Genomic DNA, 27,579 nt, shown 5'->3' with positions numbered 1-27,579 from the left:
CTTCCCATCATGAAAGTCTTAGAGAAAAGGCTTAATACTGGGCATTTCAGTATAACTGTTTGGATCAAAAGAAAATATAAAGCACAAGTGATATAGATTGTCTCTTAATATAGAATTATCCTGACAGTCATTCTCCAGCAAGTATTTCTTGAATATCTACTATGTACCAGGTACTATGCTAGGCTTGGGATATATACAAGTAAACCAAACAGATTTCCTACCTTTATGAAGGTTTGGTCTGGGAAGGGAGCCTGCATTAAATCAATATCATGCGAATAACAATTATAAATTATGATTGGTCCTCTGAAGGAAAGAGGAGAGGGTTGTGTTAGAATAATTGGAGCTTGTGGGGTAAATGACAGTGTTTACAAGGATGTAAGCTGCTACCTGAAGGATCAATGGGTGGAAGCCAGGAAGAATGGAAGATAGAGGTCTTAAAAGCATTCCTGGCAAAATAAATTTATAAGGGGGGAAACATTAATTTTGTATGTATACATTGAGATTTGAGATAAGACTTTTTTTTCTCTTTTTGAGACAAAGTCTCTCTCTGTTGTCCAGGCTGGAATACAGTGGCACAATCACAGCTCACTGCAGCCTTGAACTCCTCCTGGGCTCAAGTGATTCTCCTGCCTTGGTCTCCCAAAATGCTGGGATTACAGGCGTGAGCCACTAGCCCAACCCAGACTTCTTAATATATTCATTTTATAAGAAAGGTATAAATTGCATAGATTTGATCTAGCTTTTGTAGCAAGAATGCAGCAGGGTATAGAAGTATAACCAGTTTGACTAGTGCAAAACCACTTGGCCAGTCCTTTGTCAGCCCCATTACTCTATGTGTGACACTGCTCTAGTCATCCCAGCAAGTGACAGCTGCCAGATCCATTTGCAGAGGTCAGGTGGCCAACTCCAGCCATGTAGACATCTTTCATGTTTAATTGGTAAATTGTAGAAATAAAGCTAATTATTAAAGATGATAGACACATTGACAATATGTATGCCCAGTGTACACAGTTGATGCAAAATCACTTATACTTTGTGTATCTTATTTATTTAAAGATTAAGCAAGTAGAAGTTATCTTACGCAGTTCTGCTTTAAATTGACAAGTAGTTTAAAACAGCATAAATGGTAATGACATTATTGCTAATTTTATAAGGTAAAAGCATTAGAATGTGTTCTTAAAATCATTTTTTCCTTATATTTTAAAATCTGCATGTCTGTATTCCTAATAGGCCAAAGTAGTTTTTTATTCATTCATGTACATTAAAATTATAGGAATATTTTCCCTATATTCTACTAAGATATAAATTCTGGCCAGGTGCAGTGGCTCACGCCTGTAATCCCAGCACTTTGGAAGGCCGAGGCAGGCAGATCACAAGGTCAGGAGATCGAGACCATTCCTGGCTAACACGGTGAAACCCCGTCTCTACTAAAAAACACAAAAAATTAGCCGGGCATGGTGGCAGGCACCTGTAGTCCCAGCTACTCGGGAGGCCGAGGCAGGAGAATGGCGTGAACCCGGGAGGTGGACCTTGCAGTGAGCTGAGATCGCGCCATTGCACTGCAGCCTGGGCAACAGAGCAAGACTCTGTCTCAAAAAAAAAAAAAAAAAGATATAAATTCTTATGAGACAGACTTAAAAGATAATTCACATATATTCTATGTCTGCCACATGTAACATTAATTGTATTTTTTCTTCAGGTAAGTGATTCTTTCTTTGAGGTTGAAGCCCTCATGGAAAAGATGAGGCAGTTACAGGAATGTCGAGATGAAGAAGAGGCAAGTCAGGAAGAGATGGCTTCACGTTTTGAAATAGAAAAAAGAGAGAGTATGTTTGTCTTCTCTTCAGGTAAGAACAACCATTATATAGTCAATATAATTATTGCAAACTCAACTTTTTATTTAGAGAATTTAAATAACTTTTAAAGCATCAATCTAAATATGTCCTTCCTTTTAGAGAGACTATTGCATAGGTATTCCTATTTACAAATAATTTTTAAAGCAAGCAACTAAGAAAAGGTCATAAGTGAAAACATCCTAGACTAAGGGGGAGGACATTTAATTTGGATTCTGGCACTAAAATTACTTCTAATAAGCTTTGTGAACTTGGCTAAGTCACTTAACATATGAGTGCCCTCTTTTTTCTCTCTCTTTTTTTTTTTTTTTTTAAGAAACAGGGTCTTGCTTTGTTGCCAGGCTGAAGTGCAGTGGCGTGATTGTAGCTCACTGTAACCTGAGACTCTTAGGCTCAAGCGATCATCCTGCCTCAGCTTCCTGAGTAGCTAGGACTACAGACACATGCCACCATGCCTGCTTAATTTTTAAATTTTTTTTGTAGAGATGGGGTCTTGCTATATTGCCCACACTTCTCTTCTTTAATATGAGGAAATAGTCCCGAGATTGCTTCTAGAGTTAAAATTCTGTGATTTTTTTGGGCACAGCAGTTTGTACCTGTAGTACCGGCTACTCAAGAAGCTGAGGTGGAAGGATCACCTTGAAGCCAGGCATTCCAGACTAGTTGGGGCAACATAGCAAGACTCCCGTCTCTAAAAAAACAACAACAAAAATTATATGATTTGTGAAAAGGAGATATTTATTAAATTACCAACAACCTAAATCCTCTATGTTTAACCTTTATCTATATGCAGGCTACAGGAGATAATATATAAACCAGGTAATTTAAAGGAGAAAAAGTTTATAAAGTGTCTCCAGATGTATTTTGACAATACAGTAGAGTGGGAGAAAGAGCACGGAGTTTCTTAATAGCAAAGAAACAATCAAATTTGTTTAAATGGAGGTTGGATGTTCACTTTTTTTTCTTCCAGGAAAAATTTTTGTTTCCATGCCTAAAGATGTAGAGTTGTCATCTAATGATACACTTACATGAAACTATAATCTCATCAACTCCTAAACATGATGATAGTCCAGAAAGTCTTAGGCACAGTGCAGGCAGCACTGTAAAAATGTTAACCCATGGGATTTCTTTCTTTGATCATGTTACATATTATATGTCATTAATATTCAACAAAAATAATCTAAGTGCTAAATTTTGGAGCATAGCTGATTTTTATAGTTATCTTAAAAATTATCCAAAAGTATGTTCATACTTTGAATAAGTCGAACCTAATACATATAAATTGGAATGGGAGGAGAGAGAAAGGGTCTATGAAAGAGGCAATAAAAGGCATAGAGAATTCAACTATGAGTTTTCATTTTATAACAGAAAATCTCCTTTTACTACATTCTATTTACTAGCAAGTAAACTACTTTGTATAATTGTAAGACTACTTTGGTTGATATTGGTCACTCAGTATCAGAGAAAGAGTTATGCCATTTTTACTCCTTTGGGTAAAATCAATTTTAACTAGCATCCTATTTTTAAAAACCTTTCAATGGCCTTTTTTCCCAGATGATGAAGAAGTTACACCAGCAAGAGCTGTATCTCGTCATTTTGAGGATACTAGTTATGGCTATAAAGATTTCTCTAGACATGGGATGCATGTTCCAACATTTCGTGTCCAGGTAAAATTGCAACTTGTATGCACATGATTGACTAGAAATATCTCAGTCTGACTTAAAATACAAAACAGCCACTTAGATTTGAGAACTATGCTAAGTGCTTTGCAGGCAGTATCTCGTCTTGTTTCAGAATAAAAGGTGAAAGCCTGTTTCTAATTCATCCATGGAATCATACTGTAGTTTCAATGTATGTATATCTTAAAAATTTTATTGTGTAAATATTTAAATATGTAAGTATTTAATTCAGATGAGTTGATACTCCCAATGTTCCCAAATATTGTTAGGGGCCAGTGTTAAATAATAACTATTTTACCAGAATTATGAAAATATTTGAGAACCATAAGATTTTGTTTCTTTGCTCAAGAAACTAAGGGGCCTGGCACAATGGCTCCCGCCTGTGATCCCGGCACCTTGGGAGGCTGAGGCAGGTGGATTGCCTGAGCCGAGGCATTCCACAACCAGCCTGGCCAACAAGGGGAAACCCTGTCTCCACAAAAAAAATAAAAATAAAAAATAAAATAAAATTAGCCAGGTGTAGTGGCATGTACCTGTGGTCCCATCTACTCAGGAGGCTGAGGTGGGAAGATCACTTGAGCCTGGAAGGTTGAGGCTGCAGTGAGTTGTGATGGAGCCACTGCACTCCAGCCTGGGTGACAGAGTGGGATCCTGTCTCAAAAAATAAAAATAAATAAACTAAGGGGCAAAATTTAGGCACAAGGAAGAGTTATAGAATAATTATGCAATAGATTAGAAATTGAAGACATCATGTGGGCTGGAAATTTTTTATGGAGGGACATTAGGATTTGAAGAATTTGGATGGTGAAAAGGGTATTGTAAGTAGAGGAGACTAGACAATAATTAAGCTTAGGTTGAGGGATAGAGTGAAGGAAGGAATTATAAAGAGATTGGTTGGCTGCTGAGAGCTTCAAGCTAAAGATTCCTACTTCTGATTAGTGGTGTATGTTTAAAATTGGTTAGGTGTGCCTTAAATGTCAAAGCAGTTTACATTAGATTATGTGGGGTTTGTAGGCTTTGACCAGCGTGATGGCATACTATCAAAGAGGTGTTTTTAGGAAAGCAACAAAGAAGTAGGGGCTTATTAAGTTTTGTTTCAGGTGGAAAGAAAGGAGGCAAGGAGATTTAATATAGGAAAACTAATTAGGAGACTCAGTTAATAGGGCTAAAAGGCAGAAGTGCAGGTAGGAGAAGGAATGGGTGATAGATGTGTTGAATTAAAAATTCACAAAATTTGGCCAGATCTGGTGGCTCCCACGTGTAATCCCAGCACTTTGAGAGACCAAGATGGGAAAATCACTGAGGCCAAGCATTCAAGACTAGCATGGGCAGCAAAACAAGACCCTATCTCTACAAATAATTTTAAAAGTAGCCAAGCAAGGTGGCCTGTGCCTGTAGTTCCAGTTACTCAGGAGGCTGAGGCAGGGAGGATCGCTTGAGCCCAGCAGTTGGAGACTGCAGTGAGCTGTGATCATACCATTGCACTCTAGCCTGGACAACAGAGTGAGACCTTGTCTCTTAAAACACACACACACACTCATAATTTGAAGACCACTTGAATGGCTGCAGCAATGGAAAAGGAGAGGGGACTCCCAAGCTGGTCACATCTGGGGGGCTGAGTGGAGAGAGAGTGAAAGAGATAAAGGCCGATGTGTAAGGGGAAGAGACAATTAGTTTTTTTTTTTTTTTTTTGAGATGAGACTATTAGTTTTTAAACTCACTGAGTTATAAAACACAACCTTTTGCATGTTGCAGTATGGGAATTGAAAAAAACATTGGAGTGTAAGTGAAGCTGGGAGTTAGGGATAAAAGCCAGTTGGATTGTCAGCCAAATGACAATGATTTTTACCATGCTACAGAGCTATAGATATAGAACTGTACTTGACCACATTTATTCACATTTGTTCTATTCCCTGTATTTAGGACTATTGCTGGGAAGATCATGGTTATTCTTTGGTAAATCGCCTTTATCCAGATGTGGGACAGTTGATTGATGAAAAATTTCACATTGCTTACAATCTTACTTATAATACAATGGCAATGCACAAAGATGTTGATACCTCAATGCTTAGACGGGCAATTTGGAACTATATTCACTGCATGTTTGGAATAAGGTTAGTCTTCTTTCTGTGTTTATAAAGAGATGTTTTCCTCTGGGCCAAATTATTCAAGTGCTTGGAGCGCACATGCACATAGACACACACATAATCAAAACCCATCCCCTCCCCAATAACTTATTTTTATGCTATTTATGCTTCAAAGAACCACTTTATTGCAGCTTAGTTTTTTCTTCTCTTTCCTAGCTAGGCAGGAGGGAGAGTTAGGGACCTTGACAAGAACTGAATGACAGCTGCCTCCAGGAAAGGGAGGACAAGCAAGCTGGTCCTAGAACAAAGTTTGTCACTGAACACCTTTAGTATCTTTTCTCTTCATATAATCTATCTCTTGATACACTTATGTTTCTACCTCCTTGGAAATCAGTGCCCTTATATTGCCCCTCTGGCTGTTCTTAGGCTCCTTCTGAGGAGTACTTGCTCTCATAATACGTAATCAAAATGCAAAACTTTCATGTCCTTGCTGTTAGGTTTTCAGCCATGTTACTATGTTACATTGAAAATGCAGTCATTGTATACCACCTTCTCACACATGCACACAAACTCTGAGCTACAGTGCTTACTAGCTAACTATTTTTGCTGTAAAATCAGGCTTTCTATTATCAGAGACTCTGGTCAAAACCTACAAACCCTATTTAATCTACTCTAAACGGATCTGGCATTTGAAGTACAGCTGACCAACTTTAAACTAATTTCCCACTAATCAGTAGCCAGACTATTGACTTTAGCCTCCTGAATGGTGGTAGAACCAGCTTTGCAAGACCTTTGTCCCCTTTCCACTGAAAACTCAATAGAAGACTTCAGTGCCTATGTGATTGGAAATCCATTACCCAGTGGAGCAACGCACACAACTGGTGCATGCAGCCATCTTGGCTTAAAGCAGGATAGGCTCTCCTAAGTATAGACCATCCTTCTCCTCGCAGCCCCTGCCTTTTTTCTCATTTGACCCCAGAAACTCCTAGAAACATGAGTAAAGTAATTCTAATTATTTTTATTTTATTTATTTATACAAGTAAATTTCTCTATATAGAGAGATATCTATCTCTCTCTGTATCTCTCTCTATATATAGATATCTCTAGATCTAGAGATCTAGATCTAGAGAGATCTCTATCTCTATAGATATCTCTCTCTATATATAGATATCTCTATATCTAGATATATATATACAGATATCTCTATATCTAGATATATATATACAGATATCTCTATATCTAGAGATATATATACAGATATCTCTATATCTAGAGATATATATACAGATATCTCTATATCTAGAGATATATATACAGATATCTCTATATCTAGAGATATATATACAGATATCTCTAGATCTAGATATATATCTCTAGATCTAGAGATATCTATCTATCTATAGAGAGAGAAAGTACTAGTACCAATAACAAATGTAATTAATTTGTTTCTTAATTTCGATAATACTCAAAATCTGTTTTCAGAATTTGTTCAGCCAGGCGCGGTGGCTCATGCCCATAATCCCAGCACTTTGGGAAGCCAAGGCAGGCAGATCACTAGAGGTCAGGAGTTTTAGACTAGCCTGGCCAATATGGTGATACCCTGTCTCTACTAAAAATACAAAAATTGGCTGGGCATGGTGGCACACACCTGTAATCCTAGCTTCTCGGGAGGCTGAGGTGAGAGAATCGCTTGAACCCAGGAAGCAGAGGTTGCAATAAGCCAAGATAGCACCACTGCACTCCAGCCTGGGCGACAGGGCAAGACTCCGTCTCAATAATAGTTTGTTTCTCAGTGTGGCTACATGTTCATGATTGCAGATATACACTATTGCTTGGTACCCAGTGCTATGTTAATATTGTCAGCTTTCAGGAATGATTTACTTGGGTAGTAGAAAAAATGTTACGTTACTCTCCCTAAGTACTCTGTTTCTTATCCCTTTATACTCACTCATTCATCTGCAGTTATAAAGCTCTATCATTTTTGGGGACAGCTGCCTACACAAAGAGAGAAAAAATACAGTATTAACTATTGATGTGTATACTTTTGTAAGATGAAAACAGGTTATACACTGAAAATATCATAATTCTCATTATGTCTTTCAACAGATATGATGATTATGACTATGGTGAAATTAACCAGCTATTGGATCGTAGCTTTAAAGTTTATATCAAAACTGTTGTTTGCACTCCTGAAAAGGTTACCAAAAGAATGTATGATAGCTTCTGGAGGCAGTTCAAGCACTCTGAGAAGGTATGTGCCTATTGTGGCTTGTTTACTTTGTAACTTAGCAATGATTCGTAGTCTCCTTCACCTAACCTAATGGTGCTGAAACCCTTTCCATCACCCCTACCAACCCAAAGAAAAACATTCCAGGACAGCTGTCTCAGGTACCCCTTCAGAAGGGAACCTGATTATGTTGATAGAGTAAAAGAATAAAGACAGGGAACACAGGTGGGCTGGCCCATCTTCAGAAGTGCTGGCATGGCTGTCAGCACATAGAAGACTGTTTTATAAAAGCTGGGTATAGGTAGAAGTGTCTGTTCTCTTTGAAACATCTTTATAGAAATTACTGAATAATGATTTGGCAGGGGAAGTTGCTATTCTGATAAAACAGTGTCTAGATTTTCTGACATGTAACAAACCTCCAAGAAACATGATAAAATATAAATGAAAGCTCAATCTATCCAAAAAGAATATTAGGCCAGGTACGGTGGCTCATACCTGTAATCCCAGCACTTGGGGAGGCCAAGGCAGGCTGATCACTTCAGGTCAGGAGTTCAAGACCAGACTGTCCAACATGGTGATACTAAAAATACCAAAAAATTAGTTGGACATAGTGGCATGCGCCTGTAGTCCCAGCTACATGGGAAGCTGAGGCATGAGAATCGCTTGAACCCAGGAGGTGGAGGTTGCAGTGAGCCAAGATCGTGCCACTGCACCCGAGCCTGGGAAAGAGTGAAACTGTGCATCAAAAAAAAAAAAAAAAAAAAAAAGATAGCTGCTGTTTTGAGAAATTTATAATCTGTTCAACAAACCCAAGGCTAAGTTATTCTGTACTACATAGGAAGTGTAGGAAGTGTACTTATTTTATGTGTTCATTAGATTCACTGAAAAACTGATTGTGAATGCTTGTAACCCTTCCTTATATGATGTTGTATTTTATATTCAGGTTCATGTTAATCTGCTTCTTATAGAAGCTAGGATGCAAGCAGAACTCCTTTATGCTCTGAGAGCCATTACCCGCTATATGACCTGATGCCTTTCCTTCATTAAAGATGATTCTGGAATGATCAGCAGATATAGTCTACAAGGGGGAAGGTACTAAGCCCCAGGACCAATGGTAGACAAAATAATTCAGAAATCCATTGTGCCATGATTCCTTTAGTTTCTGCTATTTTTCTGTGGAAAACCACTGCTGGCACAAGCAGTGACTGTTTGGCAGCTTCAAGTTTAGAGCTGTGAAGACAGGCTGCCATTCACAGTATTTTGCTTTTTGACAGTACAAGATGCTGTGTAACTGTTTTAATACAGCAAATAGTAACTCTCCAAATCCTGTTGCTTTTATGTTAAATAAGATAACAAGAATTGGAGCATGCAAAGAATGGGACTTGGATAATGACTTAAGCTTTATATGTAAAGAATTTTAGAAGACCTTGGTGCTGCTATTCCTGCTGGAGGAATGAATAGATGGCTGTTTCAGTTAAGCTATTAGTAATAAAAGTGAACATTGCTACTATCTGAGCCTACATACATAACTTGTGTGATTTCAAATTAAACTTGCATTATGTGTTAATTTTCTTGCATCTAAAAAAGCATAGAATTCCTACTCACACAGCTCAGCAACAACCATTTTGATGGTAACAGTTAATTTCTTTCATTAGTTTTTTAAATTCAGGGTTCTGGATATTAAATTAAAATGGCATTCTTAAAGATTTTCTTCAAAAAGCAATCCTAAATGAAAGTGTGTAAATTATAAGAAGCTGGCGATCTTTTGATATGCTGTTTCACAGGATCCTGACACTGGAGGGCAGCTGTCTTGTGCATTACTTGTGTTTCCAGCACCAAAGTTGTGGGACATGTTGCTGTAGACTGCTGCGCAGTCCTGGGTGCATTCTGTCTCTCTGCCTCTGCCTGCCTCCTGGTCCCCACTTTAAAGGTTGTGCAGCTCCTTAAATAATAAAGCTGGAAAATATTTTTAGTCGGGTTATCAAATTTGATTTACAAAAATGCTAACTTTGAAATGCAAACAGGTTTGAAAATATGTATTAAGTACTTTGTATTCTGGAAGCGTGAATTGCTTTTGAAGTCTGTCAGTATTACTGGTATTTTTAAATAAAGAAGAATTTTTCTCCAATTTTATTTGCTGTCTCAATCTCTTAAAAAATCATGACTTCACTATTAGTAATAATTTTGAGTTTCTATCTACTTTCATAAGCCAAGTACATTCACACTTAAATGGCAAAACAACACTTGAAGCCATTTTGAAACATACAAAGAGGAGTGGACTTTCTTTAGAATCTTATCTGAAACCATTTTTATCTTGGAAATGACTGGTATGGCCCTATGCCTGCTCTCTTTTCAACTGTTTTAGAGTTCCAATAGAATTTTAAGAATTACTAAAAAGAAGGATTCATTAGGGAGAGACTACAGAACAAAAAATGACACTCATCAGACAAGTAGAAATAGCTCTAAGTTTAACTGAAGCTGTTGTGATAACTCTGTTAGTTACTCCTCAAAACATTTATTGAGCTCAATCTAGTGCCTGCCTACAAATGTATGGGGTAGTGTGGAAGTAGGGGTTGGGAAGGATCAATTTTGAACAGAGGTGGTACCTGTCCTCAAGGATATTTACTCTCATGAGAAGACAAGACTATAACCTTAGCTAGGAATAGAGTATTATTATCTTCAATATGTTTTATATTTAAAGAAACTTACTTACTTATAAGTGCATTACTCATTGAATATGCATCATGCCTTTGTCCTCTTCTGCCTGCTGCTGAGTTCTCTCACCAGAGCAATACAATTGAACCCAAGAAGATAGTTAAAATTTTACTTATCCCATTTCTGCTCTTTGTTCCTCCTCTTGAAAATACAAAATTTCTAGTAGAGATTCTAATCAGCAGTAGAGTGATCACAAAACAAGATCAACTAGAATGCATTTAGTCCACTGGAACTTATAATCACTTAGAAATTGAAATCAAAATTTTAATGAGTTAAAAAATATGTTTATACCTAAAGTAATAAAAGTGCATGTGATACAAAGTTAATGTTTCAATGCCTTCCATTTAGCAGGTGCTTCCTGTTGTTGGAGTGTTTTCTCAAAACTAAACACACAGGATTTCTAATGTTACTATATAATCTTTGAAACCAGTAGTTTCCAAAATAATTAGGGAAGGTACATTACACTGGGGATATCAAAACCTTCCCCAACCAGAGGAAAATTTTCTTCTAAAATAATCATGAGAAGATTTCGGGTTGAGGGTCCCAGGATTCAAGAGTTAAAATCTGAGTTTTTTTGGCCATATTTGGGAAAATTTTTTATTGGGCCAAACTTAATCATCTCTAAGAATGAGATTGATTTTGATACAGACCACCAGGAGATAAGTAGATAAGTAAAACTTGTTGGATAAGCACTTTTTATCAATATACTCTGAAATTTTATTAGCATATTCATATATGTGAATATCATACATGAATCAGAAATTTTACTAGCATATTTGTATATGCGAATATCATATATGAATCATAATACTAGTTTTTTGCTAACACTGGTAGATGGGAGTAATGTCAGCAAGATGATGGACTTGGGAACTCCACGTCCTCATTCTCCCAGAGATGCTGAGTTAACAATATATGGGCCAGAATATCTTTGTGAGAACTCTAGAAACCAATTGGGAAACTGCAGCATTTAGGCAAATGCAAAGCCAGGAAAAGGCCGCAACAAAAGGCTAGGAAAGTTTGTGGATTTTGCTCACCCTAGCTCTTCCCCAGCAGAGGATGGTGTGATCAAGAGGAAGCATAAATTCAGCAAAGTTGTAGGATACAATGTCAGCACACAAAAATCAGTTGTATTTCTATACACTAACAATGAATGATCCAAAAAAATTTAACAATTCCATTTACAATAGGATCAAAAAGAATAAAATACTTAGGAATAAACCTAACCAAGGGGATATGTGATGGCTGAATGTTTGTGTCTTCCCCCACATTTGTATGTTGATGTATGTTGTATGCTGAAATGTAATCCTCAATGTGGTGGTATTAAAAAGTAGGCCTTTGGGAGGTGATAAGATCAAGAGGGCTCTGCTCTCATGAATGGGATTAGTGCCCTTTAATAGAGGTCTGGGGAGCTCCCCTTCTACCATGAAAGGACACAGCTAGAGTGTGCCATCTGTGAGGAAGAAAACACTCACTAGGCACCAAATCCTTGATATTGGACTTCCCAGCCTCCAAAACTGTGAGCAATAAATTTCTGTTATCTATAAATTACCCAGTCTAAGGTATTTTGTTACAGTAGCCTGAACAGACTAAGACAAAAGACTTATACATTGAAAACTGTAAAGCAGCAGTCCCCAACCTTTTTGGCACCAGGGACTGGTTTCATGGAAGACAGTTTTTCCATGGACCCAGGGTGGACGGTGCAGTGGGGGATGGTTTCAGGATAAAACTGTTCCACCTCAGATCATCAGGTATTAGATTCTTATAAGGAGTGCACAACCCACATCCCTCACATGCACAGTTCACAATAGGGTCAAGCTCCTATGAAAATCCAGTGCTGCAGCTGATCAGACAGGAGGCAGAGCTCAGGCAGTAATGCTTGCTTGCCCACAACTCACCTCCTGCTGTGCAGCCAGTTCCTAACAGGCCACAGACTAGTACTGGTCCATGGCCCATGGGTTGGGGACCCCTGCTGTAAAGCATTACTAAGAAATTAAAGACACAAATAAATGGAAAGACATCTCATGGTCACCCAGAGTGACCTGTAGATTCAATGCAATCTCTATCAAAATCCCAATGGCATTTTTCACGGAAGTAGAGAATTCCATGCCAAAATTCATCTAGAATCTTCAATGGACCCTGAATAGCCAAAACAATCTTGAAAAAGAACAAAGTTGGAGGTCTCACACTCCCTGATTTCAAAACATATTGCAAAGCAACAGTAATCAAAATAATGTGGAACTGGCACAAAGTCAAACATACAGGCCAATGGAATAGGGTCCAGAAATAAATTCTCACATATATGGCCAAATCATCTTTAGCAAAGGTACCAAGACCACTCAATAAGGACAGGACAGTCTCTTTAACAAACGGTGCTAGGAAAACTAGATATGCACATGCAAAAGAATGAAGTTGGACCCTTATATATTAAAAAACTCAAAGACCTAAATGTAAGACTGACAACTGTAAAACTAGATGAAAACACGGGGAAAGTTTCACAACATTGGATTTGGCAATGATTTCTTAGATATGACACAGAAATTATGGGCAACAAAAGAAAAAAAGACCATTGGAATTATATCAGACTTAAAAATGTCTGTGCATCAAAGGACATAATCAACAGAGTGAAAAGGCAACCTATGGGATAGGAGAAAATATTTACAAATCATATATTTGATAAGAGGTTAATATCCAGAATATATGAAGAATTCCTACAACTCAAAAAACCAAATAACTAAAAAATGGGGCCGGGAGTGGTGGCTCATGCCTGTAATCCCAGCAGTTTGGGAGGCCGAGGCAGGCAGATCATGAGGTCAGGAGATCGAGACCATCCTGGCCAACATAGGAAAACCCCCGTCTCTACACAAAAATTAGCTGGGCATGGTGGTGTGCACCGGTAACCCACTGGGATTACTCTGGAGGCTGAGGCAGGAGAATGGCTTGAACCTGGGAAGCGGAGATTGCAGTGAGCTGAGATCACGCCACCGTACTCCATGCACTCCAGCCTGGTGACAGAGCGAGACTTCATCTCCAAAAAAAAAAAAAAACAAAAATAAAAAAAACAGAAAAGTCCAAAGACTTGAATAGACATTTCTCCAAAGATGATAATACAAATGACCAACAAACAAAAATTATGAAAAGGTGCTCAGCCTAATTATAAAAAATGTAAATCAATATTACAAAGACACATTACTTCACACTCATCAGGGTGGCTACTATTTTTAAAACTCCCAAAATAACAAGTGTTGGTGAGGATGTGGGGAAATTGGAACACTTATGTGGCATTGGTAACAATGTAAAATGATAATCACCACTTAAACACGATGGAGGTTCCTCAAAAAGTTAAAAATAGAATTCCCATATGATACAGCAATTCCACTTGCTGTGGACTGAATATTTGCATTCCCCCAAAATTCACATGTTGAAGCCCTGTGGTCTTTGGGAAGTAATTAGGTCTTGAGGGTGGAGCCCTCATGAGTGGCAGTAAACCCTTATAAGGAGAGACAGGTGAGAGATGATCTCTCTCTCCACCATGTGAGGATAGAGCAAAAAGGCAGCCCTCTGCAAACCAGGAAGAGGGCCTTGACCACAAACTGAACTGGCCAGCACCTTGACTTTGGACTTCCTAGTCTTAAGAACTGTGAGGAATGAACTTTTGCTAAGTCACCCAAACTATATTTTTTGTTATCTCAGCTTGAACTAAGACATCACTTCTGAGTATATACACAAAAGAACTGAAAACAAGATCTCAAAGAGAGATTTGCAAACCTATATTCATGGCAACATTATTCACAATACCCATGATATGGAGGCAACCCAAATGTTCATTGACAGATGAATGGATAAACAAAATGTGGTATACTCATAGAATGGAATATTATTCAGTCTTAAAAAGGAAAGAAATCAGCAGGGCACAGGTGGCTCACACCTGTAATCCCAGCACTTTGGGAGGCTGAGGCAGGTGGATCACTTGAGGCCTGGAGTTCAAGACCAGCCTGGCCAACATGGTGAAACCCCATCTCTACTAAAAATACAAAAATTAGCCAGGCATGGTGGTGCATGCCTGTAATCCCAGCTACTTGGAAGGCTGAGCAGGAGAATCACTTGAACCCGGGAAGCGGAGGTTGCAGTGAGCCGAGATAATGCCATTGCACTCCAGCTTGGGTAACAGAGACTGTTCTGAGACTCTGTCTCAGGGAAGAAAAAAAAAAAAAAGTAAGGAAATCCTATCACAGGCAACAACATGGATGAACCTTGATAGTATTATGCTAAGTGAAATAAACCAGTCACACACACACAACTATTGTATGGCTCCACTTATATAAGATATCAAGTAGTCAAATTCATAGAAATGGAAAGTATTAATAGAATGATGGTTGCCAAGAGCTGGTGGGGGTGAAAATGGGGAGTTGTTTGGTGCGTATAGCGTCAGTTTACAAGATGAAAGAGTTCTAGAGATCTGTTGCAGAACAATGTGAATATACTTAAACTACTGAACTGTACACTTAAAATGGTTAAAATGGTAGATTTTACGTGTTTTTTTAATCACAGGTTTTGTTTAAGTAGATGGTTCCAAATGGTCCAGCTTATATGTGGGTCTGAGGGGAGCAGCTAAGTATGGAAGAGAATAGGTATAATGGGATCCCACCATGAGTTACTATATTAGTCATAAATATGAAGGGGGCTGTTTGGCGAGGGGAGAGTTTGACTTTTTTTCCACTAAAAGTAGAATAAATAGCTTGCTATGGATGAAATACATTATATCTGTGAATGTTTTAGATAAATTAGCCCCTGTGACTTAAACTGATTTCATCTATTGGAGTGAATCTACCAGCATATACTTACATTATGGACTACAATAAGGCGAGTGTCCCTAGAGGATTTTGCTGAGCCACATCAGGTATGAACCCTAGACTAGAACCATTCTCAGAAAGTCTATTTGTTCCTGGAAATGTAGGTTTTTTGTTTTGTTTTTTTTTTTGAGACAGAGTCTTGTGCTGCTGCCCAGGCTATAGTGCAGTGGCACAATCTCGGCTTACTGCAACCTCCACCTCCGAGGTTCAAGAGATTTTCATGAAACAAAGCCACTGGGAAGTTTGAACTGGGTGGAGCCCACCACAGCTCAGCAAGGCTGCTGTGGCCAGACTGCCTCTCTAGATTCCTCCTCTCTGGGCAGGGCATCTCTGAAAAAAAGGCAGCAGTCCCAGTCAGGGACTAATAGATAAAACCCCCATCTCCCTGGGACAGAGCACATGGGGGAAGGGGCGGCTGTGGGTGCAGTGTCAGCAAACTTAAACGTCCCTGCCTGCTGGCTCTGAAGAGAGCAGTGGATCTCCCAGCAAGCGTTCCAGCTCTGATAAGGGACGGACTGCCTCCTCAAGTGGTTCCCTGGCCACCCGTGTATCCTGACTGGGAGACACCTCCCAGTAGGAACCAACAGATACTTCATATGGGAGAGCTCTGGCTGGCATCTGGCAGGTACCCCTCTGGGACAAAGCTTCCAGAGGAAGGAATAGGCAGCAATCTTTGCTGTTCTGCAGCCTCCGCTGATGACACCCAGGCAAACAGGGTCTATAGTGGACCTCCAGCAAACTTCAGCAGAACTGCAGCAGAGGGGCCTGTTAGAAGGAAAACTAACAAACAGAAAGGAATAGTATCAACATCAACAAAAAGGACGTCCACTCAGAGACCTCACCTGAAGGACACCAACATCAAAGACCAAAGGTAGGTAAATCCACGAAGATGGGGAGAAACCAGCATAAAAAGCCTTAAAATTCCAAAAACAAGAATGCCTCTTCTCCTCCAAAAGATCACGACTCCTTGCCAGCAAGGGAACAAAACTGGACGGAGAATGAGTTTGACAAATTGACAGAAATAGGCTTCAGAAGGTGGGTAATAACATACTCCTCCGAGCTAAAGGAGCATGTTCTAATCCAATGCAAGTAACCTAAGAACCCTGAAAAAAGGTTAGACGAATTGCTAACTAGAATAAGTTTATAGAAGAACATGAATGACCTGATGGAACTGAAAAACACAGCACAAGAACTTCGTGAAGCATACACAAGTATCAATAGCCATATCTATCAAGCAGAAGAAAGGATATCAGAGATTGAAGATCAACTCAATGAAATAAAGCAAGAAAACAAGATTAGAGAAAAAAGAATGAAAAGAAATGAACAAAGCCTGCAAGAAGTAGGGGACTATGTGAAAAGACCAAATCTACGTCTGATTGGTGTACCTGAAAGTGACAGGGAAAATGGAACCGAGTTGGAAAATACTCTTCAGGATATTAACCAGGAGAACTTCCCCAATCTAGCAAGGCAGGCCAACATTCAAATTCAGGAAATACAGAGAACACCACAAAGATACTCCTCGAAAAGAGCAACCCCAAGACACATAATTGTCAGATTCACCAAGGTTGAAATGAAGGAAAAAATGTTATGGGCAGCCAGAGAGAAAGGTCGGATTACCCACAAAGGGAAGCCCGTCAGACTAACAGTGGATCTCTCAGCAGAAACGCTACAAGCCAGAAGAGAGTGGGGCCAATATTCAACATTCTTAAAGAAAAGAATTTTCAACCCAGAATTTCATATCCAGCCACACTGAGCTCCATAGGTGAAGGAGAAATAAAATCCTTTACAGACAAGCAAATGCTGAGAGATTGTGTCACCACCAGGCCTGCCTTACAAGAACTCCTGAAGGAAGCACTAAACGTGGAAAGGAACAACCGGTACCAGCCACTGCAAAAACTTACAAAATTGTAAAGACCATTGATGCTACAAAGAAACTGCAACAACGGGCAAAATAACCAGCTATCATCATAATGACAGGATCAAATTCACACATAACAACATTAACCTTAAATGTAAACAGGTTAAATGTCCCAATTAAAAGATACAGACTGGCAAATTGGATATAGAGTCAAGACCCATTGGTATGCTGTATTCAGGAGACCCATCTGATGTGGAAGGACACATACAGGCTCAAAATAAAGGGACAGAAGAATATTTACCAAGCAAACAGAAAGAAAAAAAAAAAAAGCAGGGGTTGCAATCCTACCCTCTGATAAAACAGACTTTAAACCAATACAGAACAAAAGAGACAAAGAAGGGCATTACATAATGGTAAAGGGATCAATGCAACAAGAAGAGCTAACTGTCCTAAATATGTACGCATCAATACAGGAGCACCCAGATTCATAAAGCAAGTTCTTAGAGACCTACAAAGAGACTTAGACTCCCACACAGTAATAGTCGGAGACTTTAACACCCCACTTTCAGTATTAGAAAGATCAATGAGACAGAAATTTAACAAGGATATCCAGGACTTGAACTTAGCTCTGGACCAAGCGGACCTAATAGACATCTACAGAACTCTCCACCCCAAATCAACAGAATATACATTCTTCTCAGCACCACATTGCACTTATGCTAAAATTGACCACATAGTTGGAAGTAAAACACTCCTCAGCAGATGGAAAAGAACAGAAATCATAACAAACAGTCTCTCAGACCACAGTGCAATCAAATTAGAACTCAGGACTAAGAAACTCACTCAAAACCGCTCAACTACATGGAAACTGAACAACCTGCTCCTGAATGACTACTGGGTAAATAACAAAATGAAGGCAGAAATAAAGACATTCTTTGAAACCAATGAGAACAAAGACACAATGTACCAGAATCTCTGGGACATATTTAAAGCAGTGTGTAGAGGAAAATTTATAGCACTAAATGTCCACAAGAGAAAGCAGGAAAGATCTAAATTTGACACCCTAACATCACAACTAAAAGAACTAGAGAAGCAAGAGCAAACATATTCAAAAGCTAGCAGAAGACAAGAAATAACTAACATCAGAGCAGAACTGAAAGTGATAGAGACATAAAAAAACCTTCAAAAGATCAATGAATCCAGGAGCTGGTTTTTTGAAAAGATCAACAAAATAGATAGACCACTAGCCAGACTAGTAAAGAAGAAAAACGAGAAGAATCAAATAGACGCAATAAAAAATGATAAAGGGGATATCACCACCGATCCTACAGAAATACAAACTACCATCACAGAATACTATAAACACCTATATGCAAATAAACTAGAAAATCTAGAAGAAATGGATAAATTGCTGGACACATACACCTTCCCAAGAGTAAACCAGGAAGAAGCTAAATCCCAGAATAGACCAATAACAAGTTCTGAAATTGAGGCAGCAATTAATAGCATATCAACCAAAAAAAGCCCAGGACCAGACAGATTCACAGTCTAATTCTACCAGAGGTACAAAAAGGAGCTGGTACCATTCCTTCTGAAACTATTCCAAACAATAGAAAAAGAGGGAATCCCCTCTAACTCATTTTATGAGGTCAGCATCATCCTGATACCAAAACCTGGCAGAGATACAACAAAAAAAGAAAATTTCAGGCCAATATCCCTGATGAACATCGATGCGAAAATCCTCAATAAAATACTGACAAGCCGAATCCAGCAGCACATCAAAAAGCTTATCCACCATGATCAAGTTGGCTTCACCTCTGGGATGCAAGGCTGGTTCAACATACGCAAATCAATAAACGTAATCCATCACAAACAGAACCAATGACAAAAAACACATGATTATCTCAATAGATGCAGAAAAGGCCTTTGACAAAATTCAACAGCCCTTCATGCTAAAAACTCTCAATAAAGTAGGTATTGATGGAGTATCTCAAAATAATAAGAGCTATTTATGACAAACCCACAGGCAATATCATACTGAATGGGCAAAAGCTGGAAGCATTCCCTTTGAAAATCAGCACAAGACAAGGATGTCCTCTCTCACCACTCCTATTCAACATAGTATTGGAAGTTCTGGCCAGGGCAATCAGGCAAGAGAAAGAAATAAAGGGTATTCAATTAGGAAAAGATGAAGTCAAATTGTCTCTGTTTGCAGATGGTATGATTGTATATTTAGAAAACCACATCGTTTCAGCCCAAAATCTTCTTAAGCTGATAAGCAATTTCAGCAAAGTCTCAAGATACAAAATCAATGTGCAAAAATCACAAGCATTCTTATAAACTAATAACAGACAAACAGAGAGCCAAATCATGAGTGAACTCCCATTTGCAATTGCTACAAAGAGAATAAAATACCTAGGAATACAACTTACAAGGGATGTGAAGGACCTATTCAAGGAGAACTACAAACCACTGCTCAAGGAAATGAGAGAGGACACAAACAAATGGAAAACATTCCATGCTCATGGATAGGAAGAATCAATATTGTCAAAATGGCCATACTGCCCAAAGTATTTTATAGATTCAATGCCATCCCCATCAAGCTACCACTGACTTTCTTCACAGAATTGGAGAAAACTACTTTAAATTTCATATGGAACCAAAAAAGAGCCCACATAGCCAAGACAATCCTAAGCAAAAAGAACAAAGCTGGAGGCATCATGCTACCTGACTTCAAACTATACTACAAGGTACAGTAAAAAAAACAGCACGGTACTGGTACCAAAACAGAGATATAGACCAATGGAACAGAACAGAGGCCTCAGAAATAACACCACACATCTATAACCATCTGATCCTTGACAAACCTGACAAAAACAAGAAATGGGGAAAGGATTCCCTATTTAATAAATGGTGTTGGGAAAACTGGCTAGCCATATGCAGAAAGGTGAAACTGGATCCCTTCCTTACACTTTATACAAAAATTAACTGAAGGTGGATAAAAGACTCAAATGTAAGACCTAAAACCATAAAAACCCTAGAAGAAAACCTAGGCAATAATACCATTCAGGACATTGGCATGGGCAAAGACTTCATGACTAAGACATCAAAAGCAATGGCAACAAAAGCCAAAATTGACAAGTGGGATCTAGTTAAACTAAAGAGCTTCTGCACAGCAAAAGAAACTATCATCAGAGTGAACAGGCAACCTACAGAATACGAGAAAATTTTTGCAGTCTATCCATCTGACAAAGGGCTAATATCCAGAATCAACAAAGAACTTAAACAAATTTATAAGAAAAAACAAACAACCCCATCAAAAAGTGGGCAAAGGATATGAACAGACACTTCTCAAAAGAAGACATTTATGCAGCCAACAAACATGAAAAAAAGCTCATCATCACTGGTCATTAGAGAAATGCAAATCAAAACCACAATGAGATACCATGTCACGCCAGTTAGAATGGCAATCATTAAAAGTCAGGAAACAACAGATACTGGAGAGGATGTGGAGAAATAGGAATGCTTTTACACTGTTGGTGGGAGTGTAAATTAGTTCAACCATTGGGAAGACAGTGTGGCAATTCCTCAAGGATCTAGAACTAGAAATACCATTTGACCCAGCAATCCCATTACTGGGTATATACCCAAAGGATTATAAATCATTCTACTATAAAGACACATGCACATGTATGTTTTTTGCAGCACTGTTCACAATAGCAAAGACTTGGAATCAACCCAAATGCCCATCGATGATAGACTGGACAAAGAAAATGTGGCACATATACACCATGGAATACTATGAAGCCATAAATCAGGATGAGTTCATGTCCTTTGCAGGGACATGGATGAATCTGGAAACCATCATTCTCAACAAACTAACACAGGAACAGAAAACCAAACACCACATGTTCTCACTCATAAGTGGGAGCTGAACAATAAGAACACATGGACACATGGAGGGGAACATCACACACTGGGGTCCATCAGGGGGTTGGGGGCTAGGGGAGGGACAGCATTAGAAGAAATACCTAATGTAGATGACGGGTTATGGGTGCAACAAACCACCACGGCACATGTATACCCATGTAACAAACCTGCACATTCTGCATGTGTACCCCATAACTTAAAGTATAATAATTTAAAAAAAAGGAGAGAGAGAGAAAGATTCTCGCCTCAGCCTCGCGAATAGCTGAGATTACAGGCATGTGCAACCATGCCAGACTAATTTTTGTATTTTTAGTAGAGATGGGGTTTCACCATGTTGGCCAAACTGGTCTCGAACTCACAACCTCAGGTGATATGCCCGCCTCGGCCTCCCAGAGTGTTGGGATTACAGGTGTAAGCCACCATGCCCAGCTGGTTTATTCTAATAGGCTTCAAGAACCCCATTCAGTCTGGGATGCCTGCTCTCATCCCATGAGTCTTGGTGTTTTGTAGGGTGAGAAATGAGCTGTTTATAAAAGCTTTTCTCCAAGCAGAGTAGTAAATTTGCTTTTTGTTGTTGAGATGAGGTCTCACTTTGTTGCCCAGGCTGGTCTTGAAATCCTAGCCTCATGGGATCCTCCCCACTCCGCCTTCTAAAGTACTGAATTACAGGTGTGAGCCAGCAAATTTATTTTTATTTCCAACTCATCTTCCTTTGGCTAGTATAGGATAATAATAGTAATCTCAATCTTTTGCTTTTTAATCATTTATTCAAAGGCCAAACTAATCCTACAAAGGATGGCAAGCTAAGAAAGTGCTTGCCATCATAATGTTCTTGAACACCCACTCCACATGATACACTGGACTGGGCCCTTTGCCCATTTAATGGTTTGTTCCAAACTACACTACAGTAAAATTGATATGATTCCCATTTTGCAGTTGCAGCTCAAGAAATTAAGTTACTTGCTCCAGGCCCACAAAGCTAGCAGGGGAGAGCATGGATTCAGATTCAGGTATACCATTCACCTAAGCCTGCATTTTTTCTAATACATTACCTCACCTGTCAAACACAGAGAGTTACAGTTAGAAGGACTGTCTTAGTCCAGTCATTTTATTTCAAATGAAAATATACTCTCGTTTTATCTATTTTACTTATTTAATAAAGAACAGATGGCCCAAAGCAGTTTTCTTTAAGTTTTTCTGCTTACTCCTTCTAATATAAAGACCAAAAAAATACTGGTACCTAATGAGAGCATTTATTATTTGACATAGTAAGAATTAGTACAGATCCTATGTTGTAACGTGTTCCACTCATGTTGCCTACCCTTCTTTCTATATAATCTAACAGCCTTCATTTCACAGTTCATTTAACTTATGAACACTTCAATTCCAAAATTGTTAAATCAAGATTTTAAGACTAGAACTAAATTGTTTAATAGAGAATAGAAGAAAAAGTCATTTACTTGAAAATGCATATATTTTCATCTTACATTTCTCTCAACAGGAAATATAATGTGTATATTCATTTTTCCATAATACCTAACAAGAAGAAATGCTTAATTTTAAAAAATACTTCAGCTACTCACTAAAACCAGTTCTTGAAAAACTTTCCACATTTGTTAATGCTGAAAAAAAGTTCACATTTGTTACCAGTTCTTAAGAATGAGGGAGACGTGAATTCTCGTTTCTACTGTTAATCTGCATCATGTTAGAAAGAGGGAATGGGCAGGGGTTCCAGGAAGGTGTGATGTCTCTGAATTCGGTTTAGAAGCTGCTGTGCCACAGGTTTGAATTCTGTTTCCCAATGGAGTTTGTGATAGTTTTTTAGGTCTGGATCAAAACTGCCATCCAGTGCTAGTTCTTCATCTGTATTAGAAAAATTTAAATTACAGCATTATTTAGAAATGTAATCCTATTGAATATAGTTTAATTTTGATGATATGAGTTAAACTCACCCTGGGTCATCCTTTAATACCAACGTAACACAAGACAGGATTTCAGAGAAGTTCTTTACTCTCTTCTGTTCTTTATGAATACATCATTTTATTTTATTTTATTTGGAGAGGCAGGGTCTCCATGTATTACCCAGGCTGGTCTCCAACTCCTGACCTCAAGCAATCCTCCCACCTTGGCCTCCCCAAGTGCCAAAGTGCTGGGATTGCAGGTGTGCGCTACCTCGCCAAGCCCATTAGTTTACAATTAGTCTATTTTGGTATCTTAATTTAAATGGGCAATATTTTTTTCAAAAAAAGTCTGGCCAGGTGTGGTGGCTCATACCTGTAATGCCAACACATTGGGAGCCTGAGGTAGGAGAATTGCTTGAGCCCCAGAGTTCAAGATTAGCTTGGGCAACACAGTGACAGCTCAGAAAAAAAAAAAAAAAATCAGAAGATTATCTGGGCATGGGGGCATGTGCCTGTGGTCCCAGTTACTCAAGAGGCTGAGGTCAGGAGGATCACTTGAGCATGGGACATTGAGGCTGCAGTGGGGCACGATCATGCCACCGCCATCCAGCCTAAGAGACACAGCGAGACCCTGTCTCAAAAAATAAAAAATCCAAAATTGAACTGAACCCTTATTTCAACTAATTCCTTAGTTTTTTATATGTAAGTTTGTATCTAAAAGTCAGATCACAATTTCTCAGAATAAAAAACGTATTAATATGTTACTTCCTTATGTGTACATAGAAAAATTAATTACTTCAAAGGTTAGATATAAAAGGAATCAGGAAATCTTTTAGGAAAATAGCTCAGTTAAATTTGACACTTTAAACTTTACTGAAAATCAGAACTTTGCTGGCTTCAAAGCAGCAGGGAAGTAGTACTTTGGAAAGACAACTTTCCACCCCCAAACTCTCTCCATAACTGAAAACTGAGAGACCTTGGGAATCCCAAGGAGTATTAGAATCCCAAGTGAGCCCATGGATAATGCAGAAAAGAACTTGTAAGAATAAAATGCAAAAGTACAACTTCAATTCTTAATCCAAGGAATTCTGGGAACACCATAAATATATTCAATCCAAGTAGGAAGATAAATGACCATAAATATATTCAATCCAAGTAGGAAGATAAATGACCACTGAGGTTTCTGTGCTGATTGCCACAGCAATTTTACATGTTGATGTTGAGCCTCACACCCTGTGTGACAGACTTCAGAAAAGTGCACTGACCTGCCAATCAGATTAGCTCTGCCACTTCCTACATTTGTGACATGAGGCCAACTTCTAAAATGGTAACCACTAAATCCTAAAACAACCACAGATGTTGTTACTTAAATTGCCAACACTTTTTTTTTTTTTTTTTTTTTTTTGAGATGGACTCTCGCTGTGTCACCCAGGCTGGAGTGCAGTGGCGCAGTCTCGGCTCACTGCAACCTCTGCCCCCCGGGTTCAAGCAATTCCTCTGCCTCAGCCTCCTGAGCAGCTGGGATTACAGGCATGTGCCACCACACCCAGCTAATTTTTTCTTTTTAGTAGAGACAGAGTTTTACCATGTTGGCCCAGCTGGTCTCCAACTCCTGACCTCAAGTGATCCGCCCGCCTTGGCCTCCCAAAGTGCTAGGTTACAGGCGTGAGCCACTGCACCCAGCTGCCGATACTTTTTTTTTTAGGGCCAATTAAAATCCTATTATAAAATGCTTCATGACTCTGTTGATATCAGATTTTCTACACTGAATATTTGTGTACATTCACTGTGTACTTTGGCACTATGGGTGTTAGTGTCACCACCCAAAATAAGGGAGTCTGGAATCCCAGTTTGTACCTTCCTCTCATCACAACCAAGTGGTCAACTATGCAATTCTGAGATAAGCTCCAGGCAGACACAAACACTTCGGCAAGGAGCTCCATGGAGACCCTGTAAGCAAACCTGGATCTCCCCACCCATGAGATAACTGGGCCCTGAGGGGAGGAGAATGCAGGTGATACGTGGTGCCTTCAAAGCTCTTCCTGTTTGGCTACTTCCAGACAAAAAGAGTCAGGTAGTCTCAGTGATTCAGATTTCATTCCGTTTTTTCGAGACAACAGAGTCTGCTCTGGAGTGCAATGGTGTGATCTCGGCTCACTGCAACCTTCATGTCCCAGATTCAAGTGATCCTTGTGCCTCAGCCTCCCAAGTAGCTGGGACTACAGGCATGTGCCACCAGACCAGGCTAATTTTTTGTGTTTTTAGTAGAGATGGGGTTTTGCCATGTTGCCCAGGCTGGTCTCAAACTCCTGACCTCAGGTGATCCACCCACCCTGGCCTCCCAAAGTGCTGGGATTACAGGTGTGAGCCACAGCGCCCAGCCAGTGATTTCAGATTTCTAGGCCATCTTCCTGCTCACTGTTTTCCAGATTTTCTGAACATTAAATTTTGTTGAAAAGTGAATTCTGTTGTATAAAAATAAAATTCTGTTGTATAGAAAATGAATTCTGTTGTATAGAAAATAAATTCTGGGTACGGTGGCTCACGCCTATAATCCCATCACTTTGGGAGGCTGAAGCAGGTGGATCACCTGAGGTCAGGAGTTCAAGATCAACCTGGCCAACATGATGAAACCCCATCTCTACTAAAAATACAAAAAATTAGCCAGGCATGTGGCGGGCACCTGTAGTCCCAGCTACTTGTGAGGCTGAGGCAGGAGAATCACTTGAACCCAGGAGGCAGAGGTTGCAGTGAGCCATGATCGTGCCATTCCACTCCAGCCTGGGCGACAGTGAGAGACTCTGTCTCAAAAAAAAAAAAAAAAAAAAAAAGAAAGAAAGAAAGAAAAGAGAAGAAAAAGAAAAGAAAGAAAGAAAATGCATTCTGTTGTAGAAGCCCTTCTTTCCCAAGCTGCTGGCGGCTGAGCAGTGTGGCCTGGGCATGTCATAGTCCCTTCTTTCTCCTAGGGCTTTGGTTAGATTTAGTGGTTTTAGCAAAATCTCTGTTGGGTGTGTGGCTTTTTAAAATCTAATGTCAAGACCATGTTACTTGTCTCGAGGCCCAGCCTATAGTTAATCCACCCTCAAACCATATTAATTCTAAATTGGGTTAGACAAGATAACAAGAATAGCCAAACAGCTACAGGTAAGAGAAATGAGGTCTAAAGTTTCAAAGTAAATACAGCAACATACATTAAAAGTGCCATATCACATGGGGTATTAAATTTTGGAACTTGTACTGCAAAGAGTAGCAGAGGCTGATTGAGTAAAAATTTAGATCTATGATTCAATTTTTTTTTTAAGAGACAGAGTCTCATTCTGTCACCCAGGCTGGAATGCAGTGGTGCAATCATAGCTCACTGTAGCCTTGAATTCCTGGGCTCAAGTGATTCTCCCACCTCAGTTTCCTGAGTGGCTAAGACTACAAAACACACACACCCAGCTAATTTTTTCACTTTTAGTAGAGATGGGTCTCACTACATTGCCCAAGCTGGTCTCAAACTCCTAGCCTCAAGTGATTCTCCCACCTCGTCCTCCCAAAGTGCTTGGATTACAGGCATGAGCCATTGCACTCAGCCTTTGATTAATTCTTTTTAAGATTTGAATCATCATAAGTTAGAAACTGTGCTTCACAGCATTTTGCATCATGACTCTGTATACATATACCTACTTATATATGAATAAACAAATGTTTCACATTATAATACTTGTCTTTACTAAATATAATACATTCTGATATTTTCTTTCTTTGCTACTTCATTTTTTAAAGATGCTGGTCACAACCAACTAAATTGTTTTCCTGACCTGCAGTGTGAAAAGTGCTTATTTAGGTAACCAATCATTCTTGAGCTTTCTTTAGGCACAGCATGCTTCCAAATACTAAAATTTGGGGCAAAGTATTAGAAAGAATTAAAAGACCCTAAAATATAAATGTATCAATGGTCATTACAACACAATCATCATTAGAAGTTTGTGTCCTGCAGCATCTATAAAAGCTTCCTTTACTCACTACACTATTTCCTAGCTAGCTGTTCAGCAGCAGATGGCTGTTTAAGGGATTTATCATCGCCCTGACCATTCTCTTATAAGGCAAAGTTGTCGAATGTTCTAGAAGCACCTGAAAGCTCTTCAACATAGGTTGATGTGATCCTCCAACTTGAACGTGGGGCCCCACTCTACCCTTGTCACAAAACCTAAGTGCCCACTGCCACAAAACTTATGATGAACATACAACAGCCTAGTGTACTTCCCATTTGCAACAATAAACTACACACATGGTCATCAGGTGCCAGCTCCCCACAGAGGGGCTCATGGTAGTCTGGAGTGCTCAGCACACCACTAAGAACTTCAGCATCAACACGCTGCTTATGAGCTCATAAGACATGACTGCAGTATAATGGGAAGTTTCAGACCACGTTCTTTTAAAGCCACTTTCCAGAAAGACTGTCAACATTCCAACGATGTTGAGGGTATATTACTT

The 27,579-nt window shown here is 39.2% G+C and overlaps 2 protein-coding genes across 27 annotated transcripts in view; one reads left to right on the top strand and one right to left on the bottom strand.

The window, feature by feature from the left end:
- Positions 1 to 9,974, top strand: part of SESN1 (sestrin 1) — a 106,528-nt gene extending 96,554 nt beyond the window's left edge. For all 4 annotated transcript variants that reach the window (XM_016956098.4, XM_063812587.1, XM_016956099.4 and 1 more), the window contains exons 6-10: positions 1,700 to 1,847; positions 3,408 to 3,520; positions 5,456 to 5,646; positions 7,726 to 7,870; positions 8,790 to 9,974. In XM_016956098.4, the coding sequence (XP_016811587.3) occupies positions 1,700 to 1,847; positions 3,408 to 3,520; positions 5,456 to 5,646; positions 7,726 to 7,870; positions 8,790 to 8,876 (684 nt within the window). In that variant the 3' untranslated portion in view covers positions 8,877 to 9,974. The remainder of the gene's footprint in view (positions 1 to 1,699; positions 1,848 to 3,407; positions 3,521 to 5,455; positions 5,647 to 7,725; positions 7,871 to 8,789) is intronic.
- The window catches only part of ARMC2 (armadillo repeat containing 2), a 202,404-nt gene that overhangs the window by 53,807 nt on the left and 121,018 nt on the right, over positions 1 to 27,579 (bottom strand). For 21 of the 23 annotated variants that reach the window (XR_010157759.1, XM_001149668.8, XM_054686856.2 and 18 more), the window contains one exon: positions 22,655 to 23,062. The exons of the other annotated variants lie outside the window; for them this stretch is intronic. Coding sequence is in view for 20 of the 21 variants with exons in the window: in XM_001149668.8 (XP_001149668.4) it covers positions 22,905 to 23,062 (158 nt within the window). In the remaining variant the exon portion in view is untranslated. Of the gene's footprint in view, positions 1 to 22,654; positions 23,063 to 27,579 lie in introns of those variants that run through there. 23 annotated transcript variants of the gene reach the window in all.

Source organism: Pan troglodytes, chromosome 5 (assembly GCF_028858775.2).
Source record: "Pan troglodytes isolate AG18354 chromosome 5, NHGRI_mPanTro3-v2.0_pri, whole genome shotgun sequence".
NCBI lineage: Eukaryota > Metazoa > Chordata > Mammalia > Primates > Hominidae > Pan > Pan troglodytes.
Note: the sequence above shows the minus strand (reverse complement) of the source record. Positions and strands in the feature narration are given on the sequence as shown.